The following is a 15,015-nucleotide window of genomic DNA, read 5'->3' as shown; positions in this document are numbered from 1 at the left end:
AAGGAGGAGGCGGGGCACTGGGACCGACGCATGGCACGGTGGTCTTGCATATCGCCTTGTCGTACACGACGGTAGAGCAAGGGACGATGCCAGAAGTGGAGGTCTTGCAAATGTCGCTCCATTGGCATGGAGACGGTACGGTGATCACGCTGCCTCCGCTGGTGCAGGTGGTGATGACGCCCTGGCCGCCTGGCACGACGCTGCACTTTTCGATCAGTGTGGGGCATGTGGACTTGACGATGTCGCAAGGCTGGTACTGGATGGCTCCGGCGCTGGCGCTGCCGCTTCCGACGGCGATGGTGTCACACGGCGCTACGATGCCGCAGGGCTGGTAGATCGTGGAACCTTTGCAGACTGAGATGTCGCAAGGAGGAGGCGGGGCACTGGGACCGACGCATGGCACGGTGGTCTTGCATATCGCCTTGTCGTACACGACGGTAGAGCAAGGGACGATGCCAGAAGTGGAGGTCTTGCAAATGTCGCTCCATTGGCATGGAGCCGGTACGGTGATCACGCTCCCTCCGCTGGTGCAGGTGGTGATGACGCCCTGGCTGCCTGGCACGACGCTGCACTTTTCGATCAGTGTTGGGCATGTGGACTTGACGATGTCGCAAGGCTGGTACTGGATGGCTCCGGCGCTGGCGCTGCCGCTTCCGACGGCGATGGTGTCACACGGCGCTACGATGCCGCAGGGCTGGTAGATCGTGGAACCTTTGCAGACTGAGATGTCGCAAGGAGGAGGCGGGGCACTGGGACCGACGCATGGCACGGTGGTCTTGCATATCGCCTTGTCGTACACGACGGTAGAGCAAGGGACGATGCCAGTAGTGGAGGTCTTGCAAATGTCGCTCCATTGGCATGGAGACGGTACGGTGATCACGCTGCCTCCGCTGGTGCAGGTGGTGATGACGCCCTGGCCGCCTGGCACGACGCTGCACTTTTCGATCAGTGTGGGGCATGTGGACTTGACGATGTCGCAAGGCTGGTACTGGATGGCTCCGGCGCTGGCGCTGCCGCTTCCGACGGCGATGGTGTCACACGGCGCTACGATGCCGCAGGGCTGGTAGATCGTGGAACCTTTGCAGACTGAGATGTCGCAAGGAGGAGGCGGGGCACTGGGACCGACGCATGGCACGGTGGTCTTGCATATCGCCTTGTCGTACACGACGGTAGAGCAAGGGACGATGCCAGAAGTGGAGGTCTTGCAAATGTCGCTCCATTGGCATGGAGACGGTACGGTGATCACGCTGCCTCCGCTGGTGCAGGTGGTGATGACGCCCTGGCCGCCTGGCACGACGCTGAACTTTTCAATCAGTGTGGGGCATGTGGACTTGACGATGTCGCAAGGCTGGTACTGGATGGCTCCGGCGCTGGCGCTGCCGCTTCCGACGGCGATGGTGTCACACGGCGCTACGATGCCGCAGGGCTGGTAGATCGTGGAACCTTTGCAGACTGAGATGTCGCAAGGAGGAGGCGGGGCACTGGGACCGACGCATGGCACGGTGGTCTTGCATATCGCCTTGTCGTACACGACGGTAGAGCAAGGGACGATGCCAGAAGTGGAGGTCTTGCAAATGTCGCTCCATTGGCATGGAGACGGTACGGTGATCACGCTGCCTCCGCTGGTGCAGGTGGTGATGACGCCCTGGCCGCCTGGCACGACGCTGCACTTTTCGATCAGTGTGGGGCATGTGGACTTGACGATGTCGCAAGGCTGGTACTGGATGGCTCCGGCGCTGGCGCTGCCGCTTCCGACGGCGATGGTGTCACACGGCGCTACGATGCCGCAGGGCTGGTAGATCGTGGAACCTTTGCAGACTGAGATGTCGCAAGGAGGAGGCGGGGCACTGGGACCGACGCATGGCACGGTGGTCTTGCATATCGCCTTGTCGTACACGACGGTAGAGCAAGGGACGATGCCAGAAGTGGAGGTCTTGCAAATGTCGCTCCATTGGCATGGAGACGGTACGGTGATCACGCTCCCTCCGCTGGTGCAGGTGGTGATGACGCCCTGGCCGCCTGGCACGACGCTGCACTTTTCGATCAGTGTGGGGCATGTGGACTTGACGATGTCGCAAGGCTGGTACTGGATGGCTCCGGCGCTGGCGCTGCCGCTTCCGACGGCGATGGTGTCACACGGCGCTACGATGCCGCAGGGCTGGTAGATCGTGGAACCTTTGCAGACTGAGATGTCGCAAGGAGGAGGCGGGGCACTGGGACCGACGCATGGCACGGTGGTCTTGCATATCGCCTTGTCGTACACGACGGTAGAGCAAGGGACGATGCCAGAAGTGGAGGTCTTGCAAATGTCGCTCCATTGGCATGGAGCCGGTACGGTGATCACGCTCCCTCCGCTGGTGCAGGTGGTGATGACGCCCTGGCCGCCTGGCACGACGCTGCACTTTTCGATCAGTGTGGGGCATGTGGACTTGACGATGTCGCAAGGCTGGTACTGGATGGCTCCGGCGCTGGCGCTGCCGCTTCCGACGGCGATGGTGTCACACGGCGCTACGATGCCACAGGGCTGGTAGATCGTGGAACCTTTGCAGACTGAGATGTCGCAAGGAGGAGGCGGGGCACTGGGACCGACGCATGGCACGGTGGTCTTGCAAATCGCCTTGTCGTACAGAACGGTAGAGCAAGGGACGATGCCAGAGGTGGAGGTCTTGCAAATGTCGCTCCATTGGCATGGAGCCGGTACGGTGATCACGCTGCCTCCGCTGGTGCAGGTGGTGATGACGCCCTGGCCGCCTGGCACGACGCTGCACTTTTCGATCAGTGTGGGGCATGTGGACTTGACGATGTCGCAAGGCTGGTACTGGATGGCTCCGGCGCTGGCGCTGCCGCTTCCGACGGCGATGGTGTCACACGGCGCTACGATGCCGCAGGGCTGGTAGATCGTGGAACCTTTGCAGACTGAGATGTCGCAAGGAGGAGGCGGGGCACTGGGACCGACGCATGGCACGGTGGTCTTGCATATCGCCTTGTCGTACACGACGGTAGAGCAAGGGACGATGCCAGAAGTGGAGGTCTTGCAAATGTCGCTCCATTGGCATGGAGCCGGTACGGTGATCACGCTCCCTCCGCTGGTGCAGGTGGTGATGACGCCCTGGCCGCCTGGCACGACGCTGCACTTTTCGATCAGTGTGGGGCATGTGGACTTGACGATGTCGCAAGGCTGGTACTGGATGGCTCCGGCGCTGGCGCTGCCGCTTCCGACGGCGATGGTGTCACACGGCGCTACGATGCCACAGGGCTGGTAGATCGTGGAACCTTTGCAGACTGAGATGTCGCAAGGAGGAGGCGGGGCACTGGGACCGACGCATGGCACGGTGGTCTTGCAAATCGCCTTGTCGTACAGAACGGTAGAGCAAGGGACGATGCCAGAGGTGGAGGTCTTGCAAATGTCGCTCCATTGGCATGGAGCCGGTACGGTGATCACGCTGCCTCCGCTGGTGCAGGTGGTGATGACGCCCTGGCCGCCTGGCACGACGCTGCACTTTTCGATCAGTGTGGGGCATGTGGACTTGACGATGTCGCAAGGCTGGTACTGGATGGCTCCGGCGCTGGCGCTGCCGCTTCCGACGGCGATGGTGTCACACGGGGCTACGATGCCGCAGGGCTGGTAGATCGTGGAACCTTTGCAGACTGAGATGTCGCAAGGAGGAGGCGGGGCACTGGGACCGACGCATGGCACGGTGGTCTTGCAAATCGCCTTGTCGTACAGAACGGTAGAGCAAGGGACGATGCCAGAGGTGGAGGTCTTGCAAATGTCGCTCCATTGGCATGGAGCCGGTACAGTGATCACGCTGCCTCCGCTGGTGCAGGTGGTGATGACGCCCTGGCCGCCTGGCACGACGCTGCACTTTTCGATCAGTGTGGGGCATGTGGACTTGACGATGTCGCAAGGCTGGTACTGGATGGCTCCGGCGCTGGCGCTGCCGCTTCCGACGGCGATGGTGTCACACGGGGCTACGATGCCGCAGGGCTGGTAGATCGTGGAACCTTTGCAGACTGAGATGTCGCAAGGAGGAGGCGGGGCACTGGGACCGACGCATGGCACGGTGGTCTTGCAAATCGCCTTGTCGTACAGAACGGTAGAGCAAGGGACGATGCCAGAGGTGGAGGTCTTGCAAATGTCGCTCCATTGGCATGGAGCCGGTACGGTGATCACGCTGCCTCCGCTGGTGCAGGTGGTGATGACGCCCTGGCCGCCTGGCACGACGCTGCACTTTTCGATCAGTGTGGGGCATGTGGACTTGACGATGTCGCAAGGTTGGTACTGGATGGCTCCGGCGCTGGCGCTGCCGCTTCCGACGGCGATGGTGTCACACGGGGCTACGATGCCGCAGGGCTGGTAGATCGTGGAACCTTTGCAGACTGAGATGTCGCAAGGAGGAGGTGGGGCACTGGGACCGACGCATGGCACGGTGGTCTTGCAAATCGCCTTGTCGTACAGAACGGTAGAGCAAGGGACGATGCCAGAGGTGGAGGTCTTGCAAATGTCGCTCCATTGGCATGGAGCCGGTACGGTGATCACGCTGCCTCCGCTGGTGCAGGTGGTGATGACGCCCTGGCCGCCTGGCACGACGCTGCACTTTTCGATCAGTGTGGGGCATGTGGACTTGACGATGTCGCAAGGCTGGTACTGGATGGCTCCGGCGCTGTCGCTGCCGCTTCCGACGGCGATGGTGTCACACGGCGCTACGATGCCGCAGGGCTGGCAGATCGTGGAACCTTTGCAGACTGAGATGTCGCAAGGAGGAGGCGGGGCACTGGGACCGACGCATGGCACGGTGGTCTTGCAAATCGCCTTGTCGTACAGAACAGTAGAGCAAGGGACGATGCCAGAGGTGGAGGTCTTGCAAATGTCGCTCCATTGGCATGGAGCCGGTACGGTGATCACGCTCCCTCCGCTGGTGCAGGTGGTGATGACGCCCTGGCCGCCTGGCACGACGCTGCACTTTTCGATCAGTGTGGGGCATGTGGACTTGACGATGTCGCAAGGCTGGTACTGGATGGCTCCGGCGCTGGCGCTGCCGCTTCCGACGGCGATGGTGTCACACGGCGCTACGATGCCGCAGGGCTGGTAGATCGTGGAACCTTTGCAGACTGAGATGTCGCAAGGAGGAGGCGGGGCACTGGGACCGACGCATGGCACGGTGGTCTTGCAAATCGCCTTGTCGTACAGAACGGTAGAGCAAGGGACGATGCCAGAGGTGGAGGTCTTGCAAATGTCGCTCCATTGGCATGGAGCCGGTACGGTGATCACGCTGCCTCCGCTGGTGCAGGTGGTGATGACGCCCTGGCCGCCTGGCACGACGCTGCACTTTTCGATCAGTGTGGGGCATGTGGACTTGACGATGTCGCAAGGCTGGTACTGGATGGCTCCGGCGCTGGCGCTGCCGCTTCCGACGGCGATGGTGTCACACGGGGCTACGATGCCGCAGGGCTGGCAGATCGTGGAACCTTTGCAGACTGAGATGTCGCAAGGAGGAGGCGGGGCACTGGGACCGACGCATGGCACGGTGGTCTTGCAAATCGCCTTGTCGTACAGAACGGTAGAGCAAGGGACGATGCCAGAGGTGGAGGTCTTGCAAATGTCGCTCCATTGGCATGGAGCCGGTACGGTGATCACGCTGCCTCCGCTGGTGCAGGTGGTGATGACGCCCTGGCCGCCTGGCACGACGCTGCACTTTTCGATCAGTGTGGGGCATGTGGACTTGACGATGTCGCAAGGCTGGTACTGGATGGCTCCGGCGCTGGCGCTGCCGCTTCCGACGGCGATGGTGTCATACGGCGCTACGATGCCGCAGGGCTGGTAGATCGTGGAACCTTTGCAGACTGAGATGTCGCAAGGAGGAGGCGGGGCACTGGGACCCACGCATGGCACGGTGGTCTTGCATATCGCCTTGTCGTACACGACGGTAGAGCAAGGGACGATGCCAGAGGTGGAGGTCTTGCAAATGTCGCTCCATTGGCATGGAGCCGGTACGGTGATCACGCTCCCTCCACTGGTGCAGGTGGTGATGACGCCCTGGCCGCCTGGCACGACGCTGCACTTTTCGATCAGTGTGGGGCATGTGGACTTGACGATGTCACAAGGCTGGTACTGGATGGCTCCGGCGCTGGCGCTGCCGCTTCCGACGGCGATGGTGTCACACGGCGCTACGATGCCACAGGGCTGGTAGATCGTGGAACCTTTGCAGACTGAGATGTCGCAAGGAGGAGGCGGGGCACTGGGACCGACGCATGGCACGGTGGTCTTGCATATCGCCTTGTCGTACACGACGGTAGAGCAAGGGACGATGCCAGAGGTGGAGGTCTTGCAAATGTCGCTCCATTGGCATGGAGCCGGTACGGTGATCACGCTCCCTCCGCTGGTGCAGGTGGTGATGACGCCCTGGCCGCCTGGCACGACGCTGCACTTTTCGATCAGTGTGGGGCATGTGGACTTGACGATGTCGCAAGGCTGGTACTGGATGGCTCCGGCGCTGGCGCTGCCGCTTCCGACGGCGATGGTGTCACACGGGGCTACGATGCCGCAGGGCTGGCAGATCGTGGAACCTTTGCAGACTGAGATGTCGCAAGGAGGAGGCGGGGCACTGGGACCCACGCATGGCACGGTGGTCTTGCAAATCGCCTTGTCGTACAGAACGGTAGAGCAAGGGACGATGCCAGAGGTGGAGGTCTTGCAAATGTCGCTCCATTGGCATGGAGACGGTACGGTGATCACGCTGCCTCCGCTGGTGCAGGTGGTGATGACGCCCTGGCCGCCTGGCACGACGCTGCACTTTTCGATCAGTGTGGGGCATGTGGACTTGACGATGTCGCAAGGCTGGTACTGGATGGCTCCGGCGCTGGCGCTGCCGCTTCCAACGGCGATGGTGTCACACGGGGCTACGATGCCGCAGGGCTGGTAGATCGTGGAACCTTTGCAGACTGAGATGTCGCAAGGAGGAGGCGGGGCACTGGGACCGACGCATGGCACGGTGGTCTTGCATATCGCCTTGTTGTACACGACGGTAGAGCAAGGGACGATGCCAGAAGTGGAGGTCTTGCAAATGTCGCTCCATTGGCATGGAGCCGGTACGGTGATCACGCTCCCTCCACTGGTGCAGGTGGTGATGACGCCCTGGCCGCCTGGCACGACGCTGCACTTTTCGATCAGTGTGGGGCATGTGGACTTGACGATGTCGCAAGGCTGGTACTGGATGGCTCCGGCGCTGGCGCTGCCGCTTCCGACGGCGATGGTGTCACACGGCGCTACGATGCCACAGGGCTGGCAGATCGTGGAACCTTTGCAGACTGAGATGTCGCAAGGAGGAGGCGGGGCACTGGGACCGACGCATGGCACGGTGGTCTTGCAAATCGCCTTGTCGTACAGAACGGTAGAGCAAGGGACGATGCCAGAGGTGGAGGTCTTGCAAATGTCGCTCCATTGGCATGGAGCCGGTACGGTGATCACGCTGCCTCCGCTGGTGCAGGTGGTGATGACGCCCTGGCCGCCTGGCACGACGCTGCACTTTTCGATCAGTGTGGGGCATGTGGACTTGACGATGTCGCAAGGCTGGTACTGGATGGCTCCGGCGCTGGCGCTGCCGCTTCCGACGGCGATGGTGTCACACGGGGCTACGATGCCGCAGGGCTGGCAGATCGTGGAACCTTTGCAGACTGAGATGTCGCAAGGAGGAGGCGGGGCACTGGGACCCACGCATGGCACGGTGGTCTTGCATATCGCTTTGTCGTACACGACGGGAGAGCAAGGGATGATGCCAGAAGTGGAGGTCTTGCAAATGTCGCTCCATTGGCATGGAGCCGGTACGGTGATCACGCTGCCTCCGCTGGTGCAGGTGGTCGTTTCATATTGTACTGAACATGGAATATTAAGTTCAGCTTGAGTGCATATCGTTGTTGCTGGTAGTAACCCTTTTTCATTCTGTATGGCCTGTGATGAATCACACACTGTGATTGTTGTTGGTTGAGGAATAACCACTGCTGGGTTGTAGGGTGAACACTGTGATATGCATGCAATGTCTGTTATCTTGGTTAACAGACTTGGAGATATTGCTTCCGTGCACGTCGTGTTTATGCCTGGAATGCACCCTTGAATGTCATACTCCTTAAGTTCATTGTTCCAACAGTAATATCTTCTGCACGTATCCCAGTCAGACACCATTCCTGAGGGCTAAATAGAAATCCAGCGTTATACAATCAGTCAGTATCACAAATAAATATGCTCTCTATGCCCCGTCTCCTTTGTTAAAGACGCAGCAGATCATGACCTTCCCTGCCTTTTGGTCTGTCCATGATATTTCCGCAAGAACATGCCGTTAGATACTCCCATTTGCATCCAAATGTTCTCATTGCTTACATTCTTCGTTGGCTGTCTTTCCCCAGCTTCTTGTTCCAGACAAAACACATTTCATATTAAGTCTTGTTTTCTCATTGCGTGTCCAAGAAATCTAACTTCTCCTTTCTCTAATTATTCTCATAAATGTTCTCGTTCTGAACCCTGCTATTATCCGTAACAAATTCACGTCACTTAACATGTCATTTAACATCCTATTTCTTAAAAAAAAACACACACATTTTTGTTGCTACTATTTAGCAAATATTATTTTAAACATAAAATCTACAAGAGGTTAAATGTGCTACTTTAACAAAACTGTTAAATGTGTATGTATGCTTTAATTGTTGATATATTTTAGAAACAAGTGTAATTTTACTGTAGGATTAAGGTGTATGATATTAATGATGTAAATGTTTTGATCCATAATAGAGGTTTTTTGAGTAAGATCGCGTAAATATAAATGCGTCGTTCAAACCGCCACCACTCGACACAGCCAATTGTCATTTAAACAGAACGTGCCAATTCGTCACTAGTTGAGTACACCGGTGTGTTGGAGAGTAAACCCACAACATTTTCAATTGTTGGTACTCGAATTGTACAGAATTTAGCCACTTCATTGAGCTATCATTTGTGGCCAGGTCACTTCTGAAAAAGAGCTACATAGCTCAAGTGGGCTTTACCTGATTAATAATAACAACAATGTATCTCAGTTTCTTCTTTTCATTTCTAGAAAAGTGTTGCTTTCTCAGAGGTCCTAGAGCGCTGAGCCGGAAGTGGTGAATTTTCTTGGTTGGAACTGAGTTTCAGCCACCTGCAATTAAACCAGGTTCTCAAGTACAGCGAATTGATGGCCTCAGCCAGATCACCAATGACTTACATAGACACCTAAAGGCTCTAAATAGAGGGACCAGAGACTCACAAAAGACAAGAGCCACGATGAAACCGGGTTTCTCGACTGCTGATGGTCTAAGCCTTACCGGGATCACGGTCCCGTTGGGCAGGCGGCATTGGCAGTCGATGGGGTCCACGCACTGCGCGTCGACCGTCAGGAGCTGCCCAGCGTCACACTTGGTGTAGTTGCCGCAAACGTCGATGCACGTGGAGCAGTCTCCGCCCAGGCAGCCCGGCACAAGCAGCTGGTACGCCTGGCAGATGCCGCCGCACGTGTAGGCGCAAGGCACCAGCTGGTCGGGCGGGCAGTCGGCTGCGAGTGGAAGGGGGGGTTGAATTCGGGTTAGTTCGCATTAATGATGATGATGATAGTTTGGGGCTCGTAATGCGCGCATCGCTCGCTCGCGTAGAGGGCGGGAACGACTCGAAGGCTCAAGAAACCACAGATGAGCGGGAAGGCGGCCGCCTGGTGAGCTGGCGCCAACAATTGCCCAAGCTCTGCGATCGTTCTTTATATCAAGGTGCTACCGGCCAAAACCCATACGAGCTAGGGGGCAAACGCTCAATGCCATACAGACAAAGCAGGTGAGGTCCACATTTGCTGTCTACGCGCTGTGCGTGGCCGACGATGGGCAAACTGCAGTGAAGGTCTCCATCTCAATGCGGATCGGCACTCTCTGCGTTTCGGAGGGACGTCTTTACCAAACCATCAGGCCTCGTGCAGCGTAGAATCAGTTGATTTATTTTGGGACACGGATGATTGGTTGACAATGGTGGTTCAGAAGGAATTAACTTTGGGGAGGCCTGAAATAATACACCGCATGAGAGGTCTATCCCATACAGATGGAACAGGTGGATTCAAAAAAATCTATTCCTTTGTGAACGCCCTCCAAACGAGTTTGAAAAAACGAGGATGCAAGCGTGAGTCGGCAACCCGTGTGGCACCAGAGCCGCGTGCGACTCTTTCAGGGCCGCTTCAAGACTTTATTTTTTATTAAGGACCCACCGTCTCGTATACACCACGGTGCATTGCGGCTCGTGAAATATTGAGGGTTTCTTTGAGTAATTTCGGACGAAAATGGCCATTGTTGTTATTCTGTTAGCCGACCCCTGCTCCAAGACATAAGCTAAAGTAGCATTACAATTAATGGCATTACGCTAAACTCTGAGGTGTCACTTCCTGCCACGCTGATGACATCGTCGCCACCTATTTCAGGCCCAAGACTGGAGGGAATTTTCACAATTCTGGCAACCACCTGATGATGCCGGTTGCAACTATCGGCAAAACGTCCGCACCCACCTGTTAAACAAGCGTGTGTGGATCACTCATCACAACCACCGCCACTGCCCTGTGGTGCTTCTGAAGCAGTCATAAATTGGCACTTTTGTTCCCGTGACAACTTTTATTTATTGGTTTGTGTCAGGTGGATGAGGGTGTACAACGCACATTTCAAATACGAATCGTCAATAAGCTGTCCGTAAAGGGAGGTCACTATATCTCTCGTAAAGATGAACCAATCGCGATGCAATTTCACTACATAGCTGTGTTGTACGTATGTATGTTGAACTTTTTTCGCAATGCACGGAGCCAACCGTGCTAATAGCAGGTGCGGGTGAAGGACAACAAACTAAACACAAAGCCGTTCTAAAGAAATTAGTTCTCAATCTAGATGATTTTAAAGTGCATAGCTCACAGTGGCTGCCTAATTCGGAAGGAAGAGCATTCCAGACAGCCGCAGAAGCGCGTCTGAAAGCGCCGCGCAATGCGGCGACCGTCTTTGTTTGACGGTTAGCCTTCAAGCCGCTGTGACAATGACCGAAGTTCGCGATTTTTCGATGCGTGCTTCGTAATCACAGGTCTCAATTTCAGCCGTCGCTTTGTTTCCGATGCCGGTGCCGTCCACTCACCGTTGGGAGCGATGAACGGGACGCCAAGGAGGCCGCTGGCCACAGCGCTGAGCGGCTGGCTGGCCGGCGCGTCCCACAGCAGGCCCTGGGGCCTGGCTCCACCATACAGGTCGCCGGGCAAGCCGTACAACAGATCCACTGTCGGCAGAGGGGGAGGAGGAGAAGAAGGTCACGTTAATTCGTTTCGACGTCGTCCCAAATCCAAAGTATCTTCGTGCACGACCGCGTTCGTTTTTGTTTGCGGTCGCGCTGGACGGTTTCTCCGATGTGTTTAATGCTGAAGGTGCTGAAGGTGCTGAAGGTGCTGAAGGTGCTGAAGGTGCTGAAGGTGCTGAAGGTGCTGAAGGTGCTGAAGGTGCCGAAGGGCTTCTTCAGGAAGTGAACTGAGCAGCTCACTTATGCGCTCGGTTACATCGCCTCGGTGGCTCGTGCTGGCGCTATTTGGTCTGAACCAACCGGCGCTTCGGGAACTGGCAGCGCCAGGTAGCAACCGGCAACACCACGCGATCGAGGGAGAGAAAAGGGAAGCCCCTCGATTAAGTTCCTGAAGCCGAAGCTCCCAGGCACGTGCTACGAAACGTCGGACGTTGTGCAGGACAGCGCGTGATCCAGCCAGATTGGTGAGAACCAGATTGGTGAGCTCCGAAAGGCATGGTCGTGTTAGCGGGGCCAGCTGCGATTAACCGACTGTTCACGATGATCGGACGCCGCGTATAGTACGGACGTATGTTCAACTTCTCTCGCGCCGTACGTGGCCAACCGCGCTGATCAGAGGTGCGGAGTGTACCTACCGAACGCAGGGGGAATGCTCAATTCACCGAACACGTCATCGGCAACACTCGCCGGACTCGTGAGATGTTGCTCTTCTTCACGCAGGCGACCCTGGTGTCACTGACACTACTAAATGCTAAGGATCCTAGAGGTGCCCGATTCCAGCCAGGCCGAGCCCTTCAGAGCTTCAACTTCCTGGGTTCGCACGTGTCTTGGCTACCCAGAGTATGTATATGTATGTACGTCGAACTCATTTCGCACGGTACGTAGCCAACCGTGCTAACCGGAGGTGCAGAGTGGCAACATCGGCGGCCGTACCTGCGTCTGGAGCTTTGCCGAATCCGGGCAGACCGATGCACTGCACCTCATTGTCGATGCAGTAGCTGTTGGTGAGACACGACACGAGAAAAATTCAAGTCGCCGTGACAAAAAATAAACACGGAAGGTCAAACGTTTAAATTCACTCTGGAGATTGCCAGCGCCACTACCGTTGCACTGCGACGCAGAGAAGCGAGAATCGCGTGATCGGGGTCCTCTATTGAAGGGCTAGGGTGGCCTGAGTTCCTCGAGAGGTGCCCGCACGTTTTAGTATTCTCTGCAGTCGTCAGGGCTTGGCCAGAGCACAGCCCGGGTGTCCCAAAACTATCGGGATTTTGTCGCGAGTTAAGAATGTTCCGGCTTCACGACTCGACTCAAGAAACGGGGGCAAGATTCGGGGGCCACCTGAGCAGAGGTCGCAACCGGGTACCCGATACCCGTACCCTACCCGATACCCGTACCCTACCCGATACCCGGCTACTCGGCCGGGTACGGGTACCTGTTTGCAACCCTGGTGCGGCCGGGTACGGGTAAGGGTAAGGAATCAAAACCCGTTTGCCACCTCTGCACCTGAGTAGTGGGTCTGAGTTGCCAAATGAGTAGGCGGGGCCTATGAGCAGTAGGCGTAGAGTGAGGTAGGCGTGGCTATGTAAAGGTGGGCGGGGCTGATGGAGGGAGGGGCTGCCGGCCGACCACGTGTCTCAGTTGACCTTCCTGGAAATTTGGCAGCTTTATTTGTGCCCACCACGTAGGACGTTATACGTTTGCCGTCGGCTGACATGCGGGCTGGTAACTCACCAGCTTCGGTACTGGTCGGACAGAATCTGGATTTTGTCTCCGTCCATGAAGGCAACTCCATCGATGTACTTGCACACGCAGTCGACGGGGTCGATGCACTTTTGCGAGTACTCATCCAGAACCTGCATATCACAGCCGTGAGAGAGGTACACACATAGCAAGGGATCAGCGTTCATTTTGTTAACAAAGTTTTGTCTTTCTTATCGTGACCCTCTAAAAATAAACTCTCGCACTCAGTTGTCCCCCCGACGACCGTGAGCGTACGAGCATCGTCACGACAACTACGTGCGTACGTATGTACACGTGTCGAACTTATTTCGCGCCGTACGTAGCCAACCGTGGTCATCGGAGGTGCGAATACAACGACTGCCACTTCCCACTGGTGATCTCATCGTCACTGGCCATGGCAAGACGACATCAAGGAGTCTGACCGAAGGCGCGGATCCGAGATACTCACGGCAGTCGACATTGCGGTGGCTACATACGAACATTAAGAGATTGACTAGGGTTGGCGAGACTAAGAGAATTAAAAACTCCCAACCTTAACCCATAACCACAATCCTACTCCTAACCAGTAACCCTTTAACCTGATCATAACTCCACCAAACCCAAACTCCAAACCTTAACCCTAGTCCCAAAGCTAACCCTAATTTATAAACGTCAACCCTCACCCTCGTTCCGAATCGAAGCCTCGTCTCGAGCCAAACACTCCCGACTGCTAAAACGCTGACACTAGTGCCGAGTCCGAGTTGACGTGCATGTGCACGCATGCGTGTACGTGCGTGTGCACACATGCGTGTGCGTGCGTGTACGTGCGCATGCGCGTCCTCACAAAGTCGTGCAGGCAGGAGCAGCCTTCCACGCAGGTGTCGTTGCAGTTGGCGAGGACCTCGTTGTAGTTGTGGATGTTCCGGCACGTCATGGGGCACGCGGACACGCACGGGTTGTACTCCATGCAGCCGTCGCACTGCATGGCTACGCATGGAACAAAGACAAAGGTCCCCCGTATAAACTTTGCAGACTTTCGGGGCAAGTGCTGTTGGCGAGCATTTATTAAGGCCGGCCAAGCACACGAGGAGGTGGGAGGCCAGCACCGCACCCGACCGCCTTTGTCTCCCCAGTGGCAATGTTTACACACTGCACCAGGTACTCATTTGAGGCTGAGTCGACCTAGGGGAGGCCCAGGACCGGTTCAGATAACGTCGGCGTTGGCCGTGATCTCGGGTCGCCAGGTTAGTAGCTAATCGCTGCACCGCCCCCTGACGCACCCACACACATGCAAGACACATACCAAACGTACGCAAACTCGCGAACGCAAAACGATGTGGTCAAGTCCCAGTAAACGAGGAAACGCCGAGGCAAACGTCGGCTCGGCGGTTTTTGCGCCTAAGTCGGCCAAACGTTGCGTGGATACTGGGGTGTGCGGCGGCGTCACTCACGGCAGAACTCCTGGTTCCTCCAGTAGATGTAGACGCCCTTGCGGTTGCACTCCTGTCCATAGGCCGCCACGGCCGTGCACAGGCACTCGCAGTCGCCGCCCGTGTCGCACGAGCACGCGTCCTGCACGCAGTTCTCGTAGAACGACTCCCAGCTCACCTGGGGGAGGCAGTGGGGGAGGTGGGCGGGGGGGGGGCGGAGGGTCAAGGAGGGAGACGCGGGGTCACGTGGCGTCGCGGTCGACCCGCGCCGTGCCCACGGACGGATCTGCCGGAGTGACGACCGCGACTACGACCCGAGTCTCGTCGGGGTCGGCGACCCCTGGAGAATAGCGTCCGACACCCAGCACGCACAACGTCAAGCACGGCTCTCGCTACGGCCGCGGCCGCTACTCCTCAACGCGCCATCTTACTGCCCCGGCCTACCAGTGACTCGGAAACAAACCCAGAAAGCGATCAGATTATTAAAACAATAAAAATACCATTTATCTCAGGAGTAACTGACAAATTAGCCCGTGTTTTGCAAAAGCAAAACATTAC

General features: G+C 57.2%; 1 protein-coding gene across 1 annotated transcript in view; it reads right to left on the bottom strand.

The window, feature by feature from the left end:
* LOC144736290 (uncharacterized) overlaps positions 1–15,015 on the bottom strand; it is a 62,040-nt gene that overhangs the window by 40,748 nt on the left and 6,277 nt on the right. Inside the window, exons 5-11 of the mRNA XM_078618939.1 lie at positions 14,479–14,635; positions 13,872–14,014; positions 13,040–13,161; positions 12,242–12,306; positions 11,395–11,535; positions 11,153–11,290; positions 9,331–9,557 (exon numbers count right to left, since the gene is read on the bottom strand). Of these exons, the coding sequence (XP_078475065.1) occupies positions 9,331–9,557; positions 11,153–11,290; positions 11,395–11,535; positions 12,242–12,306; positions 13,040–13,161; positions 13,872–14,014; positions 14,479–14,635 (993 nt within the window). The remainder of the gene's footprint in view (positions 1–9,330; positions 9,558–11,152; positions 11,291–11,394; positions 11,536–12,241; positions 12,307–13,039; positions 13,162–13,871; positions 14,015–14,478; positions 14,636–15,015) is intronic.

The sequence above is a fragment of the Lampetra planeri genome, chromosome 60, assembly GCF_965212315.1.
Source record: "Lampetra planeri chromosome 60, kcLamPlan1.2.h2, whole genome shotgun sequence".
In the NCBI taxonomy this organism is placed as follows: domain Eukaryota; kingdom Metazoa; phylum Chordata; class Hyperoartia; order Petromyzontiformes; family Petromyzontidae; genus Lampetra; species Lampetra planeri.
This window is presented reverse-complemented; position numbering and strand designations above follow the sequence as displayed.